The 26673-nt window shown below is 40.4% G+C and overlaps 1 protein-coding gene across 4 annotated transcripts in view; it reads left to right on the top strand.

Moving 5' to 3' along the window:
* CDH20 (cadherin 20) overlaps window positions 1-26673 on the top strand; it is a 158875-nt gene that overhangs the window by 94967 nt on the left and 37235 nt on the right. For 3 of the 4 annotated variants that reach the window (XR_006279067.1, XM_038391466.2, XM_043508432.1), the window contains exons 2-5: window positions 11316-11691; window positions 19775-20069; window positions 23113-23232; window positions 25168-25335. Coding sequence is in view for 3 of the 4 variants with exons in the window: in XM_038391466.2 (XP_038247394.1) it covers window positions 11443-11691; window positions 19775-20069; window positions 23113-23232; window positions 25168-25335 (832 nt within the window). In the remaining variant the exon portion in view is untranslated. Of the gene's footprint in view, window positions 1-319; window positions 469-11315; window positions 11692-19774; window positions 20070-23112; window positions 23233-25167; window positions 25336-26673 lie in introns of all 4 variants that reach the window. The other variant, XM_038391468.2, reaches the window with a different exon arrangement.

Here is a 26673-nt window from a genome sequence, read left to right as displayed (position 1 = left end):
GTTTTAAATATCACAAGAAATTTAAGGAACCAAATAAACAGCTCACTTAGAGCACATTTTGCACTCAAGTTTAATTTCTTCCTACTGTGTTCATTACCAAACTGTTTGGTTTCTTTAGGCTGGATGGTGGGTGGGTGGCGGTAACCTTTAAAAAGAGTCTTAATACAGGATAAATGCTACTGAAAACCATTTCTGTGTGTATATGTAAAAAAAAAATCGTTTGTGTGTGTGTGTGTGTATTTATCCCTATAGAGAGAGAGAATATAAATGTGACTGTATCCCTCTTCCCCCGCCTTTTCTGTGTCACTTGTCTTCTAAGGCCGGCATTCTGCAAACAAATTACCTTGGCTCAGCCCCTGTGCCCACTGAAGTCAGGAGGATTCTGTACAGGTGCAAGGGTCAACCCACCCAGATCCAGCTGAAAGATCAGGCCTGCAAAGACTTATACATGTGATTAATTTTATTCATGTAAGTAGTCCCATTGCCTTCAATGAGCTCACCCCCAATGCAGTCCATGACCATACTCACGTGCATAAAGTTAAGCAGTGTGTAAATCTTTTCAGGATTTGGGCTTTAGTTAATGAGATCTTGGTGCACTGAATTTTCATATGTACATGTTTGTAAAGTGCCTAATATAATGCACCTACCCCTGACCGAGTACTCTGGGTGCCGATATCATCATTTATATAATATAAAACATATTTGTATTCTTTCTTTAGAAGTACTATTGTCCACAGAAATAACATAAGTGGTTCATTTATAAGACCTGTGACAAGTTTGTTCCTACAAATATTTCTCTCCCTTTTCATCTTCGCCTGAAACAGATATTGAATAAGGAGTAGTTTAACTAGAGCATAAATGTACATTTTAAAAATATGGGAGTTTTACATCAGCTCCTACATAGAACACACATTAATTTTCAATTGTAGAATGTGAGTTACAAGAGTTGTTTCAAACATGGTGGAGAATGTATAATTGTGCCCCTTTTGTATGGAATGACTAAAGAGTTGTAGATCACCAGTTGCACAGGATTCAAAAAGGGCTTCACAGGTTCCATATTTGAAACAGTTTGGTAAAAATAATAAAAAGACTTTCCCGCAATGTGTCTGAGGCAGGAGTAGGAGAAGAAGGTAGCCTAGATAACTGAACTGGCAACCAGATATCCATCACAAAAAGACAAGCAAAAAAGGAGTTTGTCAAGCACTTTGGGTCAGAGATCTAAGCTGTTCTGATGTAGCCAAGTCCATTACCACTGGGAAGTCCGCTGTGGATAACAAATTGGGTTCTAAGACACACTTTTAAATTGCATCATTTATTTCTTACTTGAAAAATAAAATACTCTTTGACGTAGGGTTACCACCTTTGAAATGTGCAAAAAAAACTCCCCCCCAACCCCCAAAAAGGCAAGCCCACCACAAACCCAACCCCCAATTACACGGCAACTCCACAAACCCACCCTCCTTCAACAGCCACTTATGGTATCTAAATAACACATACAGATAAGATAGATAACATTGCCTGTCTCCTCACTCTCAAGTGACTCAAACCCTCTCTCACATGCACAGGCGGTTCCCTTGCATGTTGGTGGGCAGACATGCTGTATATTCAACAGTTTTGATCTGTTATTGCTTAAATTGCAGAAGTGGGAACACTGCAGCATCTTTAGCTGGACACAAACTTTTAACATTAGATATCCCAGTGTAGTGTGATGATAATGCCAGATTAAGTTATTTTTCTGGCACCTGGCAAATCTATTTTAAAAAAAAACAACAAAAACGGCCAACCCAGTCAAATGCCAGCCAGGTAGTAACCCTCCTCTGAGACAAATCCTGCTCATTATGCTCATGCAAACAAACAAACAAACAGTCTCACTGGCTTTAATGGGGATCTTCACATGAGCAAAGAAAGCAGGATTTCACCCTTTATTCTGTTTTTAAATTTTTTAAGCAACAAAATCCTGATTAGTCCAGTGTCATTTTCTGTTATATACTCCACGTGGAAAGCAGAATAGCCATCATTTCCATCTTTTCAGATGTTTAAGCCTCTTGATGACTCTTACATGAGTCCATAAAACAATTTGCATTAAGGGAAGGGAATATTAAGGACCTTACTACATGAGTAATTTCACTGATTTCACTTGAGCTACTCATGTAGCAAGGTACTACTCAGCATGAGACTGGATGGCATTTGATCCTAAAGTTGTGTTGTCAGTCACTGACATGTCAGACATTTAATAAAAAAAACCCCACAGCCTTAGGTACATGTGTGCTAGATGTCATAGTGTTGTGTAGTCCACCCTTTAACCTGACAAACAATATTATAGAAGTGCTTCTCACAGCACCAGAGTTAAGGAATTGGTTTTGGATTTAAAGCAGGGATTCAATCACTTTGCTATATATGAAGAATATATTATATCCTCCCCAAAATTACACTTGCTCTTTGGGCACAAATAATTTTTTTGAAAATTCTCAAGTAAATCCAATAATCTGAGTTAAAATTACTTTAAAAAATTATATATTTAGAAATTAATCACCTAAAGTCCATATTTTTGTCCCAAATTATCTTAGTAATGAAATAACACAAAAACTTTGCATGTAGTTAAACTCATTAAAATCTAGTATGTAGGCTACTTTGAAAGTTGGTTTTTCTAAGGATTAGTGATCATTTACCATTTTTCTTCATAGCTGAAAATTTCTCCTTCAGCCAGAGACTAACAGGTAATTTTTCTTCAGAGAATTCTAAGAATTTACCTCTTTAAAAATATCTGTCATCTCCCATTGTTCTCAGTGGGATTGGAGCTATAGCTGCCCTTCACAAAGGTGCCATGTTTCAAAATGATTCCTGCCTCCCATTGTTCCAAGGAGGAGTGAAGTCAAACTACCCTCAGCTAAGATGGTGATGACAGCATAGAGAGCCACTGATTCAGTGGAAGGTGCCTTGAGGAAAAAGAATTTGCGGGGGAGGGAACAAAAAAAAATCCTGTGTCTTTAAAAATCAGTTTAACTTAATCTGGAACTACAAACACTTATGTACTAATCAAATTATAGGTTTATTCTCTGGCATCACTATGGGACAGAGTTAACGTCATTTGGGTGCCTTACCATGCATTTCTGTACCCTAACTTGTTTAGATTTTTTTTTAAGTAACTTGTAATAATCCCCAAAATCAAGCATTAAAAATAGAAGAAATTCAAACATCCCTATAACGTTACTTGTGCAGAACCCAGCCTCACTCACTGTGCATCTTCACCAAATTCACTAAGAGCATGATCCAAATTCCAGCTAATTTAATGGAAAGGCTGTCCTATATGTAGCACTATGTAAATAGTTAGCTATGTGATTGATAATTAATTACTTAAAATTCTAAAAAAATGAAAAACAAAACATTCCAATATACTGCACGGGCAGTAAATACAATTTCCAAAGACATATCATCATATCATTCATAATACAAAACTAGGAGACTCAAAAGCACGTCTTCTCAGTGGTGTGTATTTTGCTGCCAAATTTCAGCATTCTAATAGAGCCATTTTGTTGCTAGCGCTGGTATTTTTAAAAAAAAAGAAGAAGAAGAAATAGCAAGAAAGTTTTTGGTCAAGTATATTCTCCCTTATGGTTACTTTTAACCTTAACACCTGATTTGATCACAAGTAGATGCATAATCACAATGAGACAGAGTCAGTGGAGCACCATGTACCCTAATGGTGTTACATAATAGCTGGACTGTTCTTGCTTAAATGAAATAATAATTACTAATAATTCTTGCAGAGACTAAGAGAGGAAAATTTCAGCCAAATTTGCAAAGTTTGGGAAAGTTGTGAGCTATTGAAAAGCCTGGGGTTAGAATGGGAAAGCTTACACAACCGTTAGCATTTACTTCTGCTCCTAGTATAATGCTCTAGTCTGTCCAGAGTGGGATGGCATAACATTTAGAAACACATTCCAGTTAGTCAAGACATTAATTTACATTCATTCTGCCTAATGGCAAAATTTCTGATGATAGTATTACTATTCTGAAAGGGATTTTTGACTGTATCCTAAATGTTCTCTGTGATATGGCTGTTGGGGGCCATAGAAAATGCATGTTCTGTGGAGATGCACATTTTCAAAAGAAGTTTCTAATGGAACTTGAAGGCAAAGCCCAATGATGTTTGAATGAAAAGCAGTATTAGTACAGAAAGCATGGCAGTATGAATTTCACTGCTTCCCCCTTTCATTTTCCTGTTGCTTTCTGCTTGTTCATATATAGGCAGATATAGGGGAAGGATTATTGTGATCAGATTCCCTGTACTAATCCCCCATAGCTGTTTCAGCTTCAGTTATATGACATTATGTAACTGTGCTCTGGTACTACTTTGGCTGACTGCATTCAACCCTTGCCAGTGCTAGGAGGAAACTGGCAGTGTTGGATTTGGATGGTTAGATGGTTTCTGAGATCACCTACAAACACAATTCTAATTATAATGGGAATCTATTCAGTATGTCAGGGCAATAATGTATGATTTGTTTTCTTTATAGCTATAAACATACCTATTTGTGCTGATGTGAAGTAAATGGGATCACAGGCAAATAAAATTTCAAGCAGAAACTTTGAGGACTCATACTCCAGGTTCCCTGCTCATTATGGATAAAAGATGAGTTCTTATAAACACTGGGGCAGGGCTGTGAAATGTACACAAGATATAATTCTGAAACAACAATTTTCTTTAGCAAATCCCCCATCTTGGATCTTAAAATCTTCAAAGGGACTTTCTCTTTCAATGGGCCTTATCAGACTCTACTCTCACAAAACCCTTAGATTGAATAGTGTTGTGCTACTTGTGCTCAACTAAGGGCCCCAGGAGTCAGACAGATGTACCCCATACACATAAAATGAAGTAGACTGCAGCCACCTGACTTCCCAAGCCACAGATGAGCACTGCATGTTAGGATCAGAGGTTCCCATGGGCCACAGCACCTTATTAGAAACTAGGCAACTGAAGCTCCATTGTAGAATTCTCTGGGCCATATATGTACTGCAAGCTGCACTTCAGCTGCCTCTTGCATAGAGTTCCCGTCTTCTCTATATTATAGTAGGCATACACACACTATTTTGGCCCTTTTGGGGTATGTTGCCTAGAAGGGGCCTATTGTATTTGGACCCAGCAGAGAAGGAGCTAGACACAGAGGGAGCTTATAGAAACACAGCTTGTCTGCTGTGCTTGCTTTATTTTTCTGACAGCAAAACTGAAACAAAACATGAAAGTGAGGCTTTGGGCTGGGGAGTGGGAAGTGCTCAAACATATAAAAGGACAGGACATCACATTACATCCCTCTACACTACTTTAAAAAAAAAACTTTACAAAAGCATATACATTGTCATGTATATGGCTAACATGAGACACTGTATAACCAAACTAAAAATTGAGGGGTGGACTACCACAGACTCTTAAATTGCAAGGGATCATTCTGACCTGGAATAGCAACTCGCTAATTAAACAATTTATCAGTTCAGATGCACAACTGGTTTTCGCACTCTCTTGGGATAATAGGGTAACTGGGGGATGGCAGTGTCCTGAACAGGAACAGTCTGTTGTAAGGAATCAGCTAGATCTAGTATGGAATCAACTGGATCTGACATCAAAGTTTCGCCCAACAAGTCATTGAAATTAGGAGTTGTCATGGAAAGAGGTTCAATCAGAGGAACCATCAGATGTTTTGTTTGAGGTAAAACTAAATCCCTTGCATTTTACGAATCCCTTGCATTTTACAAATTCTCCAAGTACTTCTTTCACTCCAGAACTGTAGTTACAAGTCCACACTAAGTTTCCGACTTGAAAAGAATGGTGCCAATTCTCACATCATCGTTCAGTTTGCATAGCTTTAGATTTGGCTACATGTGAGGCAACATCAGGACATAACAGATCCCTACAGGTATGCAAAGATCATTTCAAGAAAAGTGTTGTAAATGACTCCTGGGTAGTAGCATGTTGTATGTTCCTGTAAACAAGCAAGAAATTGTCTAAATTTCTGCTGACGACTCAAAATAGACTTGTTAGTTCTTAAGGTTTGCTTAAGTGTTAGTACAAAGCATTCCATTAGTCTGTTTGTAGCAGGGTGTTATGAAGCAGAGCATATGTGCTGAATTCCATTTGAAGCTAGGTGCTTCTGAAATTCTTTAGAACAGAAATGAGGTCCATTGTCGTTCATCAACTATAACGATAAACCAAATTAGCTAAATAAGGTACAAAAATGTCCAATCATCTTGGTAGCTGTAGCAGATGTTCTGAAAACTTCTGGCCATTTCAATTGGGCATTGACTACAACCAAAATCTTCTAAAGGTCTGGCAAAGTCCACGTGAATACCTGTGCAAGGAGTCTGAGGCCACGGATGTAGGATGTAGACCAGCTGGGCCAAGATCATGCTGAATTTGCTGACACACAGTCCTCTCAATATCTTTGTTGATCCCCAGCCACCACACATGACTCCAGGTTCCGGCCTTCATACGTACAATACTTGACCTTCGTGAAGAGCTTCCAAAACTTTAGATTGAACTGATTTCAAAATGATCACTTGCATTCCCCATAAGATGCAGCCATAATTCACATTATATTTCACGTTGATGTGACAAGAATTGTGTAAACTGGGGATTCATATGATCCAACACAGTAACGTGTAGTACCTCTCCCTTCACAAGAGAAAGCGTATCATCCTTAGCAATTTCTTTGTTGATATCTGTGCTAGGGATGGGTAACCTATCCGTTAAATTGGGATGGAACACTTCATCTGAAGTTTCTTTGTGTTGAAGGGCGCTTGGACGTGGCAGGCATCACAGTCTATCAGCATTGCTGTGCTGAGTCCCTTTATGAAATTGACTAGCATAGGAATGAGCTGAAAATAGTAATGCCCATCATTGCACACAAGCAGCAACTAATGACAGAATTCCATGTTTCCATCCAAAAATGGAAAGTAATGGGTGATAGACATACAGATAGATTTGGAACTTACAAATTCTGAAGATAATGCTGAGAGTTTTTTGCTCTATTTGTGCATAGCTGTTCTCAGACTTAGTGATTGTTCATGATGCAAAGGCAGTTGGTTTCTTCATGCCATTAGCAAAAATGTAGGAAAGAACTGCATCCACTCCATATGATGAATCACCACAAGTCAATTGCAATGGTAGCAAATCATCAAAGTGCATAAGAATTTTGACTGATTACAGCAGTTTCTTTGCTTATTTAAATGAATATTCAGACTCAATCCATTTCTATTTTTACTTTGCTTATAATAGTTCAAGTAAAAGTGTCAATACTGATGCTAGATTAAGCAGAAATTTACCACAGTCGTTAGTCTTCAGAATGAACATAACTTTTGAAGATGATCCTCTTGATCCTTTCGTGTAACAAGGATCTTATTCAAATAGCATTGAACTCCATTCAGACCCTTCAAGATCTCATCCATCACTTTCTGGAACAGGGCAGGTACCAGTGTGATACCGAAAGGCATGCTGTTGTAACAAAGTAAGTCTTTGTGTGTGTTAATTGTGAGATATTTGTGAGATGCCAGATCATCTTAATTTGCAGGTATGCATTGAGCAAATCCAATTTACTGAAACATTTTCATTCACTAAGAATAAGAAACAAATCTTCAGTATAAGCTAGTGGAAGTTGGTCTTCCCATAAAACTGGGTTCAGAGTCACTTTGAAATCTCCACAAATTCAAACAGAGCCACCCTTCTTGATCACTGGTACCATGGGTATAGCCTATTCTGTGTGTGAAGCCAGTGACAAGACTCCGATATTCATTAAATGGTCCAAATCAACTTCCAGAGGCTTCAGAGCATAAGGCACAACTCTGAGCTTGCAATATTTTGGCTGCCTGTCAGACTGAACAGTGACTTCACTGACACGTTGCTCATCTGTCCAAGCTCTTTTTCAAAAACTTTGGAGTGTCTGTCCAATATTTTTCAAATATTTTGAGGTGCTTTTGTGATTGCCTTGATCTTGGTCCAGTTCACCTTGAGCTTCTCAAGCAAGATCTGCCAAATAATGGTAGATACTTCTCTTCAATTACATATAAGGATAAAACAACTGATTATCCATCTAATTGAACTTTCACCTGGAGTATCCCTTTTGGGACCTATTTTCCCCCAGTGTAAGTTTTCAAAATTCTGGAGGTGGACAAAGTCTGGTGATAGTAGATGCAGAAGTCAGTGAGACGGCAGCTCCAGTATCAAGCTGCATTCTTGTAGGAACTCCTTCTATCAAAGTTGTGACCCAGATGCCATCTCTGACTCCATCTTCTGATAAAACATGTAGTGCTAGATCTTGGTCAGTGTAAGTAGAACTTTTGTCTTTTTCAACATTATGAATTCACAACTTCTGTCCTTCCTTAGGTTTATTCTGTGTTGCTGGTCGTTGAACTGTGATACAAGTCACAATGATGTGCCCAGCAATCCTTCTAAGCAGCACGGTCTGTGCCAAATGGAAATTTCTTACATTCCCATGGTCCTCTGTGTTGTTCATTCACAAGATGAACTTCTCAGTTCACACTAAATTCCAGAACATCCTTCTCGGAGATTTCCATTGCAACTGCTACGTTAACTGCCTTATTGAATGTAAGTGCTGATACAGTCAATAACTTCTTCTGAACCTGGTCATTGCATAATCCAGAAACCAATTGGTCACACAGGTCATCACAATGTTTGTCCAAATGACAATGCTCTGACAACTTCCTTAGAGCAGCAACGAACTGTGCTATGGCTCTCCACTTCTTTGATGTCACTGATGGAACCAATATCATTCTGCCATGGGGGAGGAGAATATGTTCCTGCTTTGCTGCAGTAATTGCAGCTTACATGGCAGTTCTGGGCACAGTAGGAGACAATAGATCATGCAACAGCCCATATGCCTTCGGACACATCACTGTCAACAAGGTTGAAACTCATCCAGCAGGAATGGTGGTTTGCAGGTTACAAATTACTCAAAACATTCATGGTACTTCACCACATTTTGCAGTTTGTTGAATTCACCAACTCGCCCCACAAAAGTTGCCATTTCTCTGCTCTCCTGTTGGACTTTGCAGCTCGTGAAGGTCTTCTCTGCCATAGAAAAACTGTTTCTGCACTATCTGTGCTTGACCTGCCTTTTCTGGATCCATGGCAACACTGCAGACTACACATTTTTTTCTTTGGCTGTACTTGATTTCCCTCTGCTGGCTATAGATCCTCAGCACAGGCTAAGCTGTTTGTCCATTTGTCTACCTGCACCAGGTCAACCAAGAAGGCTGCTTGATTTCCTCACTGCTTTCTTTTCAGATGCTCCAGGCAGCATCCTATTCTTTTGTTCTGTTTTTAATTGCCTGTTTTCTCTTCTCTAGCCGTCTGGTTCACATTGTCACAGCAGCAAAAGCAGCAGTCTGTCACCTTGTGCCTCTAGGTGAACTTCCTCCCTTTTTACAGTAGTATTTGCTTACTTTCTCTTGTTGTTCAGGGAATGGGAGCACTGGACACTGATGGGATAGAAATCTTCCCTTGCCAAATGTTATATTCAGACCCAGCAGAGAAGGAAATAGACACAGAGGGAACTGATAGAAACACAGCTGTTTGCTGTTCTCACTTTATGCTTCTGGCAGCAAAACTGAAACTAATATGAAAGTGTGGCTTTGCACTGGGGTGAGGGGAAATGCTCAAACATTTAAAGGGACAGGACAATCCTGGGCCCAATTCTGACTTGAGTTACACAGGTGCAACTTCCATTGACTTTACAGTGAACTGGATTCATTTAACTGGGGACAGAGTTTGGATCCAAGGGATTTATCATGCCAACATCGGTAACTGCCCTCCCTCTCCAATTTATAAAGGCCCATCTATTCTGTAAATCACTCTGGCTATAATATATTTATATTATTGAATATTTGTTGTATTTTGTGTCTTGTTTATTGTACCTGTTATGCTTTAGACTGTAAGCTCATCAGGCAATGGACTTGTTTGCCACACTTCATGTAATGTACAACATGCACATCAGTTGCACTATATAACGATACTGTTTCTATTATACCCCCTTAAAAGCCACAGTTATATTACAAAACTCCATTCTTGTAACTTCATGTTGAAAATATCTTCATGTTGAAAATATCGCATTATATTACTTTCCACTTAAAGAATTTTCTATGCAGCTGTGCAAACTAATTTTTAATGATTTTTAATCATTTGAAGGGTTTCAGTTAAGGGAATTTGACAGATATCTCCTGCCAGTTTTTTTTCCTCAGGATGAAACAATTAAGTAGGCCTCAATGCCATAAATTTATAACAGTAATGAAATTAAGTGTGTATTAGTTAAGTGTCACAATTGAAAAAACACTTGCTAAGGAGTTCATTTGTTCTGAGAGGGAGGGAAAGTAGAGTTCCCCTAAAGAACAGCGGAAATATAGACCCACAGGATGTGCTGAGTATTTTGACAGAGTAACTCAAGTGCAAAGTCACCTCATTTAACCCAGAAAAACAGCAAAAGAAAAGATTGCAACAGTCCACGGCCTGGAGTGAGATCACCAGCTAATCTGACTTCATGACAACAAAAGATCCTAGCCTGATGAGAAAATGTCTTCTGATGGAGGTCGGCATTCCTCTGCCTAAATGAGCCTTTTAGGCTTACGAAGGAAAAATTTGTTAGCTCGTCTCCTTAGACATATCCCACAATAGCATGTGACCATCAGCATTCTGAAACCTTTTGTGGATTATATAATGATTAACTGACCATTCACATTCTAGAAATGTCACATTAGCCACAGCAATCAGCTCCTCAGAGAGAAAGCAACAGAGTGTGAAACTTGAATTCAAGCAACAGGGGTTTGAAAGAATTAGAAAGAAAGTCAGAAATAATTTGCAGTTGCTAGAAATGAAATTCAAGGTTTGTAATATAGCCATCATATTGAAGATGGTTTCTAAACAGGAAAAGAAAGTCAACTGGTACAGAGGTATTAGTTATCTATTCTAATTTCCATCTTTTCAATGTTTTCATGGGGTTTCTGGTCATAAATATTTCTAAAGTGCAACCTATTAATTCAAGCCAATCAATAATATACTGGAACCCTGCAGGTACTTAAGTTAGCAAAGCAGAGAACTCTTACTAACTATATCCTAGTGGTGATTGCATCTGAGTGTGCAGTGCTGCAACTAATAAAGTAACAAGTCTTCCTTGTCTAGGACATGCATACCCCAGTATCAGAGTTTTATGTGGAGGATTGAATGTTTTACAGCACATTTGTCTTTTGTGACAAAAGATGCTCACTCTACGTTGGCAAAAACATGAACTTCTTACTTTTCCTTAACTTTACAGGAGACCATCATCCTTAAAGCTGTCTGCTCCCGTCAAAGTCTCTCTTGGAAGTTTCAAAGGTCTACTTTTTCTTCCTGAAAAACCTGAGCTGTGATGTTTTGACTTTTAAAAACCCCCTGGTAAATAGATGTGGACTTCAGATAGAATGAGCAATGCAAAGAACTGGCTTGGACTTGGTGTGTCCTTATATTTTTGGGGACTGATGGACCTTACTACACTTGCACTGTCTGAGAGTGCCAGGCCACTCACCAAAAGCCAGGAAGATAGCCTGTCGGACAAGCTGCTACTGCATCAGCGAATGAAGAGGAGCTGGGTATGGAACCAGTTTTTTGTTCTTGAAGAATATACTGGAACCGATCCTCTGTATGTTGGCAAGGTAAGAACCACAAAATCGGAGGGAGAAGGGATATGAGAGAGAGAGAGAGAGTGTGTGTGTGTGTGTGTGTGTGTGTGTGTGTGTGTGTGTGTGTGTGTGTGTGTGTAAGTAAATGTGGCAAAACATGAAGTTTCCCCAGATACCTATTCTTACCTTCCTGTGGCAATGAATTTATCCACGTCGAATTTACTTCAGCTCCTGAGTGCTTTTGACTGGTGTCACCTTGAACAGGGAAGAATGTCTCTTTCAAGAAGCTGTCAATGTGTTTGCCTATTTCAGAAAGATCCACTCTAACAATTATCAGTTGTAATTGGGGTAGCCTTAGAAAAATCTGTAACAGAATTTCGAGGGACCACTAAAGTGTCAAGGCAAAGCAAGGTTATATTGACATATGACGATTAGGGAAGAGAGTGCTTGTGATCATGCTTCTGTCTGTGATCAAGTCTAAGCTAAAATTTACAATCGAATAAGAATAACCGGTGACTTGTGAAAAGCAAGACTTCAAATGATTTTCTGTTGACTTCTATAGTCTGAGTCTCCTCTCATTTACACCAGCTTTACTACAGTGTAATTCTATTGATTTAAATGCAGCGAATGCCTGATTTATACCAGTGTGAGAGCAGATCCTTAAATTCAAAGACACGGGGCCTGATTCTCCATTAGCCTGCACCTTGTGTAGACTATTCCACCAGTACAAAGCCAGGGCAAAGCAGATGTAAAGTGCTATCAAATCCAGTGGTGCAATAGGCTATACAAGGTACAGGCTAATAGAAAATCAAACCCATGATGTTTTCAGTCACAATTTACCTTTTGTCACACACTATAACCCACCCTCTCTGCTCCATTTTCCTATTGCTTATCAAGACTGACGTGGATGAAATAATTTTGACCCTGCTGTTTAAGAAGTTTCAACAACTAGCTTTGCTTCCAGCCTATATTGATTGCAGTAAGTTGTAATTATAGCTTGAACAATACAGTTATGGTTTCCACAGCTCAGGATGATCAGATGCTGTGGTGAGGAGCACAGTATAAATACAGATAAATATGATAGATTAATAGATGAGTAAGTAGATATGTAGAAAGATTACATTATGGTTTTTACCCACATCATCAGGTTTTGACATGCTGAATTAGGACTTGGGGAAAGTCAGATGTCTCTGGTTCATTCTTTTTTTCTAGGTTGTGCATCTTAGCAAACAAAATTTCAAAAGTCAAAGGGCCTGCTTTTGAATTGATATATCGCTAGTATAACTCCATAGGGTTCTCAGTTACATGGTGTAAAATCAAAATAATTCCACTGACTTCAGTGGAGTTATTCCTGATTTGGTGTTAGTATGACTAACACCAAAGACAGTTCCATTGACTTCAGTGAAGTTACTCTGATTGACACTGGTGTAAATGAGCCCCACTCGAGTGTCTCACCATTTTGGCTTCATCACTGCCTAACTTTTCTGTTCTTCGTCTCCATTTCTTTTGAAGTGAAAGGAGTTAATATTTAATTCCCCCATAAATCTTTGTTTAAGAATAAGGAACAGTTTTTACTCAGTCACACCAGTGTATCACTAAAGTTATTTCAAATCTGCGCTGGGCACTTGGAGAAGAATCTGGGTTTAAATGAGTATATAAAACTGGTTAATGTTTTTGAGAGCCAGGTTGTATAACTAACCATGTAAAAACTTAAATATAAAAAACTGCAGGCAAAATCCTCAGATGATCCGAGCTCCCACTCAGCACAGCTGAGGAAAGTGTGGCAAAGATAATTCTAAGCCACCTTTCTATCTGCCTTGATCCTAGGATCTGCCCTTGACACAACTCGGAACAGACACAGGGCTGCTCTAATTTATGCCATATACAATGGCCCTGTGTATCGTTCTGGTGGCCAGAAATTGCTGGAATGCACATATTTTGTCAATGCTCCCTCCCTGATGGAAGGGGGAAGAGTGAATACCAAAAAGCCAATTATATTGGCTTTACACCATGAAGTGTTCCCCTGTAAGAGGGAAATCCCTTGCTGCTTCTTTAGAATAGCCTTCTAGTCCCCTTTGTGCCACTGGAGCAGCACCAAGGAGATTCAATCTACACTGTGGATTTTGTCGGCTATGGAAAATGTGCCTCATAGTTAACTGAGAAATATAGGGAAAGTATCTTTTGGGGGGGAAAAAGGAAAAGATTCTCCAGGGCTTTAGTCAGCATAATGCTTGCTTTTTTCTGTGATGCCTGAAGTTGTCATTTAGAGGTTAGTTTCAAAGTGTTACATGGTGTTTTAGCTACATGATTCCCATTAAAGTTAAAGACTAGGTAAAGGTGAGTGGCCAATGTGATAAGTTAGGGAGACAAAAACTAATTTTCAGTGTCAGGCTTTTTCTTACTTCATCCAGCAACCTAGAATGCTCCACCGTTTGACCTCTGGTTCCAGAGGAGTTCAGGGCTCACTTCTTTGCACGTACCACTCCTACCCCCTACCCCCTGTTTTAGAGGTTAACAGGCATTTGAGCCTGGCAGCTGAACAAATGTTCAAGGGAGCGGAGAGGCCACAGGACACCTCCCACTGTGTGCCATTGTGCATCAACGCAGCACAATTACACTCTCTCACAGAGCCCCTGCACACATTATCCTCCCTAAAGGGATGGAAGGGGCAGGAGGAGGTAGGGCCATGTCCCAGTGAGTGGAGCTGGTCGGGTGCACAAGGGAGCACATGCTGTGCTCCCTGAGGCACAGTTCCCACCCTGAAATACCTCCTGGAGTGATTCTCACTGCCCTTACACAAGGCTGTGTCTATCAGACATAAATAAAGCTCCCAGGTAGGTTTTACCATTCTGCCCAAAGAAGGCTACTCAGACTGACATAGATAATGCTTTCTCAGGGGCCATCTACTTCATCTCTTCAGTAGCTCATCTTTTACTGTGCAGAGAAAAATCCAAATAAATTCCTCCCAGCTCCAAGCCTACCATGTGGCAGCATAATGCTTCAGCAGCCACAGCACCATGCCAACTTAAAACTGGATTTCCTTTCCAACACAGTAACTGCTACATTGTACACACCTATTTGTAAAACTGCAGTGTTAGAGGATTTGGTTTGTCACTGCAGTGATGTGATCTTCTATTTCTGCAATGATGAAATCTGTTAGATTTATAGTATAGACTGGAATGATAGAACCTTTATTTTCAAAATGCTAAACGCATTGCAGAAGAAATCTCAGTTTCTTCCCCCTATCCCTCCAAACACACACAATTCACTTTTAGGCTTGTCCTCCTCGTTTTGTCTGGAAACAATAGGTAATGCCAACAGCAGTTTTGCAGCATAACAGCTAGCCTGCTTGGGACACAGTACTCTTAACACACAACTGCAGAGTAGGAAACCCTCCATTATCCTAAAATTATTATTAATTGGCCAAATTTACACCATTGATTTCAAATCAGATTGTGTACAGGGGATATAATTTAGTAGTGAATGTGGCTCAATGCCTTTTTCAAGTTGCTCGAACATTACAGTGCACTTTCCTATATTTTATTTTATTTACTATTTAATTAATGCTTTTTTATTAATGCACCAGAAACATTTCTTTCTCTCTGCCATAGCCAAATGTGACAGCTACACCTACCCAAGTGGTTATGCTAATACACAATACCAAAAACCCTAAAAAGAGTAGAAAGTGGCTAAGTAGTTCTGAATCAAATTTTACAATAGTCTCCTCCTGGAAAAGTCCCGTTTACTAGCGTCTGGATTGATATTCTGAGTTATAGGTATGTAGAGCAAAAGATGACAACTAGTGTCTTTTTTAATTAATCACCAGATACCATTTTATAAAGATATGCTAGTTTGTAGGGTGGCATCTGTATTAATACTGGTAACAGTAATCTGAATTTGACTGCTTTTTTGTTGATGCTGAATGGAGCTGGTTTTCCTGTTCTTCCCCCATTTAACTGATGCATCAACTATGAAATACTAGTGTTCCAGAGAAATGTCAAGATTCCAAAGAACACTGTCTGATTCCACAGTAGCCATAGCAGAGACCAGCAGCAAAGTGGTTAAATGAAATATCAATTACCAAACAAATTCACTGTCACCATCTGAACCTTTTGGTTTTTCAGTATGTAATAAAAAAAAGGCTCCAGTTGTAACTTTTAAACCAGTGTGATTCAGAGTAAAGCCAATAGAAGTGGATTTTTTTTAAAGGGATCAGGTAGTCTGTGGGGAGAAGGACCCTAAAATGTGCTTTAACACTTTTTAAAAGAAATAGAAGTTTACATATTTTAATACACATTTTTCACCCTAAAATGTGGATTGGATTATAAAATAAATCTACTGCCTCATGTAATTTCAATGTCCTTTAGAGGAAACACTAGTGATTGGTAAACCTCTATTTAGCTAACCTATATATTCTAAACAGCTTTGTGGTGGCACTCCCATTGCTGCTACAGCTTTGCTGAATCAGAGCACAATCTAGTTCTCATCTAAATTAATGTGAAATGTCCACTAAATTTTACAGGGGTAGGCTCAAGGTCTGCATAGGTCATACATGGTACCCTGATAAGTTAGGGAGAAAAATAGCCTCCAAAAATGTATAGAATCACAGGGCCAGATCCACAGCTAAATGCAAATTGACATACCTCAGTTGAAACAATGGGACCACAGGGACTTACAGTCTGGACCACAGGAATTAGAGACAGGTAGTATAAGGTGACTTAGTCCCCCAACAAATCTGAGGTTCTTCTATATTGAAATCAGAGGTTATTTTATCATGTATATTTGTAGAATTTTGTCAGTTTTTAATTTTAAATGTCCCCAAGATGGGATTCCACCACTTTCCTCAGAAGTATATTCCATTGACTAATAAATCTCACCATCAGGACTTGGTTCCTGCTTTTCAACCTAAATTTCTTCTTTAGTAGTTTCATCCTATTGCTTCTGTTTATATCCATTTTACTATTCTAAACAATTCCCCTTCGCCCTTGATATTTGCTGTTGTTCAGTCCACTAAACCAGTGGTTCTCGTTCAGGGAAAGCCCCTTGCGGGCCAGGCCGGCTTGTTTACCTGCTGTGTCCACAGGTTCGGCCGATCATAGCTCCCACTGGCCACGGTTCGCCGTTCCAGGCCAATGGGGGCTGCGGGAAGGGCGACTAGCACGTCCCTCGGCCCGCGCCGCTTTCCTGGAACAGTGAACCGCGGCCAGTGGGAGCTGCGATCGGCCAAACCTGTGGACAAGGCAGGTAAACAAACTGGCCCGGCCTGCCAGGGGCTTTCCTTGAACAAGCGGCTCCCCTAGTTTGAGAACCACTGCACTAGACCAATGCTGCTCCTGTTGGTCACAGTTCAGTGACACACTTATGCGGCCCTTCTCATCAAAATATTTATACATGTGTAAAGTTAAGAAAGTGCTTAACTACTTTGCTGAAGCTGGGCTATTATGCCCACCGTTGTTTATTCATCCACCAGTGTTGCAAATACATATTTAAAAAAAATCAAGCTTGACAAACAAAAGCTATTCTTCATAAATCCATTCTGATTATTATTCATGGTTCTATTATCTTTTAAATGCTTCGGGCCTGATCTCATGTTTCATTGATTTCATCAGGCTATAAAGCCCCAATCCAGCAAAGTATTTAAGGAATGTGTTTTAATTGAAATTAAATGAATTGTTTGATCTTAATATTTGTTGTAATATTTCACTAGGGTTAGATGTTTAGCAGAATGGTAATTACCAGGGTGACTCTTGTACCTGGTTTTGAAGATAATTAGTACAACATTTAGTTTTCTTCTGTATTTGGTTGTGTCTCCAGTTAGCCACAACTTTTCAGAACTGTTTACCAGTCATGCAGCAAATTCATTTGTTAATTCTATTTAAAACTCTGGGATGCATTTAAAATCCACAGGCTAGCTTGTATATACTCAAATGTTCCAAACTGCTTGCCTTACCTGTTCTTTAATAATAGAAACAAGAGGGGTGAAGCAATATCTTTTATTGGACCAACTTCTTGTCTCTTTCACAGCAGAAGAGCTCTGTGGAGCTCTAACGCTTGTCTCTTTCACCAAGAGAAGACTTTGTCCAATAAAAGCTATTGCCTCATACACCTTGTCTGTCTCATATCCTGGGCGCAACCTGGCTATAACACTGCAAACAACTTTCATAATAGCTACTTTATTCTACCTGCCTTATTACCTAGCTCTCCAGCTTTATTTTTCTTGTTAGAGACAATTTTTTAAAGAAGTTCTGCATCACAGAAGTTATTGAGTCATTCACTCCATTCCACTCCTCATTCACTAGTTGACTGAGGGCTTGTCTACACGACAAGTTACTGCCCAGCAAGCATCAGCTTGCACAGTTAGCTGTGCAGTAGCTCACCAGTTAGCTGTGCAGTGACATCCCATGTGGACACTGATACAGCATACTGAAAAACCTGGAGTGCAGCTTGGCAAACTTTCAGTGTGCTGTAGAAGGTCCACATGTGACATTACTGCACGGCAAGTTGGTGCACTGTAGATTCACAACCTGGCTTGCTGGGTAGTAACTTGCTTTATAGACAAGCCCTTAGTGTATTTTCTCTCTAGTCCAGTATTTCTTTTGCCCAGGGTATATTTTATAACAGACATTCTCATTCCTTTTAAACCTCTTTAGAAAGTATAAAGTCATTCTGCATGTTTTTTGACCCTATCTTTTCCTAAGCCTTGGCTCAGAGGTCCCCAAACTGTGGGGCGTGCCTTCCTAGGGGTCGCAGACGAACATCCATGGGGGTTCGGGGGGGCCCAGGTCAGCCTCCAGGGGGCTGGAGGGGGAGCACCACCCAGCCCTGCTCTGGTGCCACCTCCAGCCACAGCCTCAGCTCCCAGTCCCACGCCTGGCCTCCCGCCAGCAGCAGCACTGCATCTGGCCCTGGCCCCAGACCCACCCCCCAGCTAGGGTGACCAGGTGTCCAGTTTTCAACTGGAACACCCAGTCCAAAAGGGACCCTGACAGCTCCGGTCAGCACTGCCCACTGGGCCGTTAAAAGTCCGGTTGGTGGCGCTAAGGCAGGCTAGTTCCTATCTGTCCTGGCTGGCACCGCGCTGTGCTCCGGAAGCAGCCAGAAGATCTGGCTCTTAGGCGGGCAGGTGGGGTTGCCTTACCCGCTGCACCTCTGACCGGGAGCCACCCAAGGTAAAATTGCCCCCAAGCCCCAACCCCCTGCCCCAGCCCTGGGCCCCCCCAAACTCAGAGTATTCTCCTGCACCCAAACCCCTCATCCCCAGTCCTGAGCCCTCACCCTCTCCTGGACCCAAGCTACCTGCTTCAACCCACAGGCCCCTCCTGCACTCCAAATTCCTTGGCCCCACCCCCCTGCCTGGAGCCCCTCATCCCTGGCCCCAGCCCAGAGGCCTCACCCCCTCCTACACCTCAACCCCCTGCCTCAACCCGCAGCCCCCTCCCGCACCCTGAACCCATTTTTGGCCCCACCCCAGAGCTCGCAACCCCAATCAGAGCCCTCACCCTCTCCCTCACCCCAACCTCCCACCCCAGCCAAGTGAGGTGAGTGAGGGTGAGGGAGAGCAAGCCACAGAAAGAGGGGGAAATGTAGTGAGCGGGGGCAGGGCCTTGGGGAAGGGGCAGGGCTAGGGTGTTCAATTTTTTGCTACTAGAAATACCCCCAGATGTGGCCTGAGCCTCAGATCCCTGATTCCTGTCTGCTTCCCGGCCTGGCTCAGAGGGTGGGGGGCGAGGCCCGTGGATCTGAAAAGTTTGGGGACCATTGTCTTAGCTGAGTATGGGCCTCATCTGAAACCCTTTGAAGTCAAAAGAGAGACTCCCACAGACTTATATGAGCTTTGAATCAAACCCCAAGAGCATTCTTGTTTGGTTGCCTCCTCCTTTTTTCCACGGTACAGATTTGGGGGTAGAAATGAGGGGAGGTTAACCTCAACTTTGCACTTCTGCTGTTTGAATTATTTGCATCCTTCCATATTTAAACAACAAAAAAGAAAAAAAGTTTCTAAAACCAGTAGATTTCAATAGGGAGACCAAAATGTTCTGAAAACTAATTTTCATGGCGGTGTTCACCACATACACTCCATGCTTGTATCCTGATTAGATTGTGTTACTTTTTGCAGCTCCATTCCGATATGGACAGAGGAGATGGATCAATCAAGTACATTCTCTCAGGAGAAGGAGCTGGCATTGTATTTACGATCGATGATACCACTGGGGACATTCATGCCATTCAGAGATTGGACCGAGAGGAGAGGTCCCAGTATACTCTGAGGGCTCAGGCCCTGGACAGACGGACAGGCAGGCCAATGGAACCAGAATCAGAGTTCATCATCAAAATCCAAGACATCAATGACAATGAACCCAAGTTCCTGGATGGACCTTATGTAGCCTCAGTTCCAGAAATGTCACCAGTAGGTAAGGTGAATTTAATAACATAATTTTCATTATGAGCAAATTACAATTAATCACCAGTACACAAATTACCCAAGTCTTTGGCCTCTACTTTGGGTCCTTTGTTCTGCAGCATTGGGAAAACCTTTTCTAGACCATCTCTGGCTGCTGCAAGCAAGTGTACTTGGTTTACATCACCAGTTGCTGGCCCCACCCAGCATAGGAGGCATGTCAAGGGAAAGATGGGGGCAGGAAAGGGCATAGCTTGAATGTATTGTGCTCTGACAATCTGCATGTGTGTAATGGTCTCTTGGACACCCACTCTGAGTCAGTGAAGGTTAGAGCACCTCTGAGCCTGATCTAGCTTATACCAGACGTCGTAATTTCCCCCAGCTGCCCCCAGGATTGAAGGTGTGCAAAGCTAGCTTTAAGCCACCTTTGACTTCCACTCTTTTCTCATCCTGCATCAAGTTTAGCTTAGTGGACCCAAAGATCTGACCCAATGTGTTTTATGCTGTTAGAAAGAATGGGATCAAAGAAGAATTTATTGGATATTTTTTGCAGTACAGCCAGAATGCAAACAGGAGGCTTTCTGGGACCTGAGCAAAACAGGAAAACACCTTTCCATGTAAAACTTCTAGTAAACATGGAAAGTATTTTTTTCCAATTTTGTCAGTTTTTCATTTCCTTGGAAGAAACAATTGTTTTGTGGTGGCATAATGCTGACAAAGAAATACTGCAAGCTAAATCATCTGTTGTGTGTTTACAGGTAGGGCGGAGCACCACACACAGTGTAGGGGCACTGGCCTTCAGGAAAGGTGGAGCACCAAGCAGTCTGACAGCCTAGCTCTGCAGATGGCAGGCAAATGCAGGCCTCTTGCCATAAGGTGGGGAGGCTGGCAGCAGGGAGCAGTAGGGGGACCCGGTTCCACCCCACTCCACAAGGACTCATCCCACAGCCCTAAGAGTGGTGGAGTGTTCTACCACTGGGATTTAGCCAAACCATGCTGACTTGGATTCAGACAACAACACAACTGGACTACAATCTGGTGTCCCTGGGCTACTTCCTACATTCCCTGCATGGTGTACCTGTGTCTCAGGTTCATCCTCTGTCTCACCAGGGTATACGGCTAATGGCAGTCTCAGCAATTCCTCAAAATTCCTAGCAGTGGGCAGCTCTGTTAAGTCCTTAGCAGTGCAGGGATCCTCTTTAGGCACCAGCTGCAGGAAGGAGGCATCTGTCTCCTCTTGTGGCTCCAGCTCAGCTGGGCTGCAGAGCTTGCCTTTTATATTTCCTGTCCCACCCCTTGGCTTCCAGTGGGGTGAGTGCAGATGTCCTGGTTCTACCCATCAGAAGGTGGACAGGGGTCAATCTCAGAGGGAGGTCAAGACACCTCACTACAATGGCACACATTAACTGAATTAAAAACTGGCTAACTGATAGGTCTCAAAATATAATTGTAAATGGGGAATCATCATCTAACGGATTTGTATTCAGTGGGATCCTGCAAGGATAGGTTTTTGGCCTTACACTATTGAACGTTTTTTAACAGTGACCTGGAAGAAATTATATAAGCATCACTGATAAAGTTTGTAGATGACACAAAAACTGGGAGAGTTGATACATAATGAAAAAGGACAGGTCACTGATTCAGAGGCATCTGGATTGCTTGGTAAACTGGGTGCAAGCAAACAGTATGGATTTTAGTATGGCTAAATGTAAATGTATACATCTAGGAACAAAGAATGCAGGCCATATTTTGGGGATGCAGGCTGGGAAACTCTATCCTGGGAATCAGTGATTCTGAAAAGGGTTGAGGAGGGGAGAGAATGAACAGAACAGGTAATCATCAAGTGATCCATCCCCTGTTGCTCATTTCCAGCTTCTGGCAAACAGAGACTAGGCCACCATTCCTGCCCATCCTGGCTAATAGTCATTGATGGACCTCTCCTCCATGAATTTATCTAGTTCTTTTTTTAACCTAGTCATGATCTTGGATCTTCACAACATCTTCTGGCAAGGAGTTCCACAGGTTGACTGTGTGTTGTGTGAAGAAATACTTCCTTTTATTTATTTTAAACCTGCTGCCTATTAATTTTATTTGGTTACTCCTAGTTCTTGTGTTATGAGAAATAGTAAACAACACTTCCTTATGTAGTTTCTCTATACCAGTCATGATTTTAATAGACCTCAATATATCTCCCTTTCGCCATCTCTTTTCCAAGCTGAAAATTCTCCGTTTTATTAATCTCCTCATACAGAAGCCATTCCATACCCCTAATCATTTTTGTTGTCCTTTTCTGAACCTTTTCCAATTCCAGTATATCTTTTTTTGAGATGGGGTGATCACATCTGCACACAGTATTCAAGATGTGGGCATACCATGGATTTATATAGAGGCAACATAATATTTTCTGTCCTATTTTCTATCTCCTTCTTAATTATTCCCAGCATTCTATTTGCTTTTTTGACTGCCCCTGCACATTGAGTGGATGTGTTCAGAGAACTATCCACAATAACTCCAAGATCTCTTTCTTGAGTGGTAACAGCTAATTGACTCAAGGAGCTCAATCTATTTAGCTTAACAAGGAGAAAGTTAAGGGGTGACTTGATTTCAGTCTATAAATATCTATTTGGGGAACAAATATTTAATAATGGGCTTTTCAATGGAGAGAAAGGTATAACATAATCCAATGGTTGGAAGTTGAAACTAGACACATTCAGACTAGAAATAAGTCATAATTTTTTAAAGTGAGCGTAATTAACCATTGGAATAGTTTATCAAGGTTCATGGTGGATTCTCCATCATTGACAATTTTTAAATCAAAACTGGATGTTTTTCTAAAAGATGTGCTCTAGGAATTATTTTGGGAAAGTTCTATGGCCTATGTTATAGTAGAGGTCAGAATAGGATACTCACAGTGGCCTTGTAATCCATGAATCTATGAGATACAATATAATAGAACATTTATTATGGATTGAAACTAGTTAGAACTGTTTTCTTTCTTCCCAGATGTGAATTTAATAAGGGTCTACCCTGTTGTTGGGTTTTGTTTTGTTTTTCAGGCACCTCTGTTATCCAGGTGACAGCAACAGATGCTGATGATCCAACCTATGGGAACAGTGCCAGAGTAGTCTACAGTATTCTCCAGGGGCAACCATATTTCTCTGTGGACTCCAGAACAGGTATTTTATTTCAACAAGGAATCAGCCAAAATGTATGACTTCTCTTAGCTTTCATTCACTATGGACCACATTCTTCCTCAAGGAAACACCCAGTGAGTATTAAAAACCGGATGGACACAGGACTGGGGCAGAAAGAAAGAAAGAAAACTACTGGGGCAGAAAGAAAGTTAAAAGACAAAACACGCTACACGAGTCTTATTTTTATATAAGAGCCAGAATAGAACAGTTTTATGTTGGAGGTTAAGCATCATTGCGATAGAGATCTTCAGAGCAAGAATATGCTATCTGCAGTAGCATATTCATCTAAATTACCAAATTCTGCATTAGTGGAGTTGGGTTTATTTTTTGCTGTTACTATTCTTGTAGGCTATCATTTCAATGAAGTCTTCAGCAGATCTGGTACACAAATCCACGTGTTAAAAAACCTTTATACCAATAGAGGTAAGAAAGTAGAAGCAAACAAATGTAGTTAGCTGGAGTAGTCCTACGTAAGGGTTTATTTATTAATAGCCCTAGATTTATGCACAGGACACTACATATGACACACACCCACATAATGTCTGTATCATAGGAGGAATCATACATTTTTTTGACAACTCCCAGGGGCCAACTGTAGTGTTAAGGTCAGAAACTCATGAGAGGATATTTATTGTTGAACCCTAGGGGAACAAAAGAAAAAGAAAAACCATATAACTCACTTTTGAAAGTTACCAGTACATGAAATATGTCCATTATCCAAGAAGAAACTTAGATACACTTTGTTCTTTCCTGAGCCCTATTATACATAGACAAAACAGAGCTATTTATTTAGTATTCGGGTTATAAACCATAGAATGAGTAACCCCTTAATCATTTTTGTTTTCAGATACTTAGGATTTCTAGGAGGATGAAGTGAGGACATTTGCTGTATTAAGGGGCAGAGAGGGGACACAGTCTATAAAGTATTCACACACAGAGGGCCCATTTTGCAAAGATGCTAAGCACTTTCACATCCCAGTGGGAATTGAAGATCCACAGCATTTAATGGGCAGTGCTCAACTTCTTGCAGAATCAGGCTCATAAAAACTGCAGGTGGCAACATTTAAACAGTGCACTTGTGAATTGTTTGCATTAGTCTCTATTTCTTTTTTAGTATATAGGATGATAGTTGCCACTGCAGTATCATTTTAGTGTTGTTTTGTTAAGCCCCGCACACAGTGTGTCTGCTAAAAGTAACCACTAAAAGTATGTAGAATTCAGCAAGGGCAGTCAGGTAGTTAAAAAAAAAAAGAAAAGAGAAAAAGACTTTAAATCCTTAAGAAGGGAAGGGAGGTGCTGAGGTGAGGATGAGAATAGCCTAAATAAAGAAGAGGTCAGTTACACTACCAGAATCCCTGAAGCAGGAGACCAAGAGAGAGAGCTAAGGAAGCATGATCTAAAAGTCCAGAGAGCTGTAGCCTTGAGAGTTCCTTTTTTTATAACCAAAAACAACAATCTGCTTTAGTGAATCAGCAAAGGCAGTAATTGCATCGGATGGCTCTTTGCAGACTCTATAAGAGAAGTATTGCTGCCACCTCATGTTCTTTTGCAGTAATGTTACCATAAAAGAAAGTAGACGGCATTGTGGATTTTTGCATGATTACCAATAGCAATTTCTGTGTTCCCAACCCTGAGATGTAAGTTAGAATAGAATATCCATAGGAAACAAAATGGAGACTGAGGGCCAAATTCTGTTCCAATTTACACTGGAATTGATGTGAAGTAACTCCATTGGCTTCATTTGAATCGCTCTAAATCTACACTGGTGTGATTGAAAGCAGAGTCTGACCCCATTCTTTTAAATTAAGAGCAATTGTGTTTACTTGTTTTTTATTAAAACCAGCTCTGTCCTGTTTTGCATATTGTTTAAACAGAATTTCTTTTCTGTCCTAAAACCTTTTAAAAAAAATCTTACAGGCTTAATTAGAACAGCTCTAATGAACATGGACAGAGAAGCAAAAGACTATTATGAAGTGATTATCCAGGCCAAAGATATGGGTGGACAGCTGGGAGGATTAGCTGGGACAACCAAAGTCAACATCACCCTCTCTGATGTCAATGACAATCCACCCAGGTTTCCACAGAGTGAGTATCTGCTTTATTACAATGTTACCGAAGAGGGAAGATGGGTTGAAATACTTGCATGATGAATATCTGCACTTACTTTGACCTTTTCAAATGGAATCAATCCATGACTAGAGTAGGGTACAAACAATTTTCCTATCTTCCTGAGCATTTTTGAAATTTTTTACTGTCTCAAAACAGGGTGAAAAGTCGAAATCCCCCCAAAAAATCTGAGAACTGATGATCCAAAACAAATGTCAGATCTTTTTCTTGTTTCAATAATTTCAAAACATGTATTAATTTTGACATTTTAAAATTTTATTTTAATGAAAAGGTTTTTTTCAAAGTGAAAAACTAAACTTTGTTTAGAAAATGTCAAAGCATCCCATTCTGACATTTCTAAATTTAAAAAAAAAATGAATCAGAATATTTGTCAAAACTGACCCTTTCCTGCAAACAGTTTTAGTTTAGACAAATTGACATTTTCCAAACCAAAAAATAAAAAAATTATTGACCAGCTGTATCCCTGACCTCTTTTAAAAAAAAACTATTTATTTTTGGTATTTATGGTTTTGGTTTTCCTTTTTAAATTTAGGAAAATCAGGGGCATTCCTTATCCCTAGATTACATACTGCAGGCCTTTGCAAGTAGGTTTCCATGTACTACTTCATTTGTTTTCTCATCCATAGCATGGAAGGATGTCTGTCTCAAAGGCTGGGAGGGAGGAGAGAGAAAGGGATTTAATTCAGCAATTCTGTTTAGCCTCTCCTCTTTATGAGAGAGTCTGTTGTTTGTGCTGAACAGTATGGAATAGTTTTGCATGTAGACTGTTCCCCAGTAAAAATTCAACTGAACTCACCAAAAGAGTATTTAAAGTCTAAGGCATATGATGATTTCAGAAAGGATTTGGATTTAGTTTGGATTTACACTGGTGTAACTCAAAGCAAGATTTGGCTCATCATGCCCTTCTCTAAATGCATCCCCTAATGCCTGATCCTAAGCAAAGTCCATTGAAGTCAATGGAAAGACTCCCTTTAACTTCAGTGGCTTGAGCAATGCCCATATTTTCTTAGACTAACAGCCTGATACTCTAGTTATTTTTAATGTTTTCAACACTTTTGTCTGTTCCTTTTCTCCTCCTGCCTTTACATACTCTGCTTTGCTAAAACCATACTCAGCTGAGAGCATTCTCCAGCAAAACCATCACTGCATATTGCTTTTTATTTTCTTCCTCCTCTTACCCTTGTTAATCAAGTCTGACTTGATGTATGTTATTGATGTCATTTCTATTTTTAAAACATCAAGTGGAGAGACTTGGTATCAATCCTATGGATTAGGGAAAATGGTAATAAATGACAT

Source organism: Dermochelys coriacea, chromosome 2, assembly GCF_009764565.3.
Source record: "Dermochelys coriacea isolate rDerCor1 chromosome 2, rDerCor1.pri.v4, whole genome shotgun sequence".
NCBI lineage: Eukaryota > Metazoa > Chordata > Testudines > Dermochelyidae > Dermochelys > Dermochelys coriacea.
The sequence above is the reverse complement of the archived record's forward strand: the minus strand, read 5'-3'. Positions and strand labels throughout refer to the sequence as shown.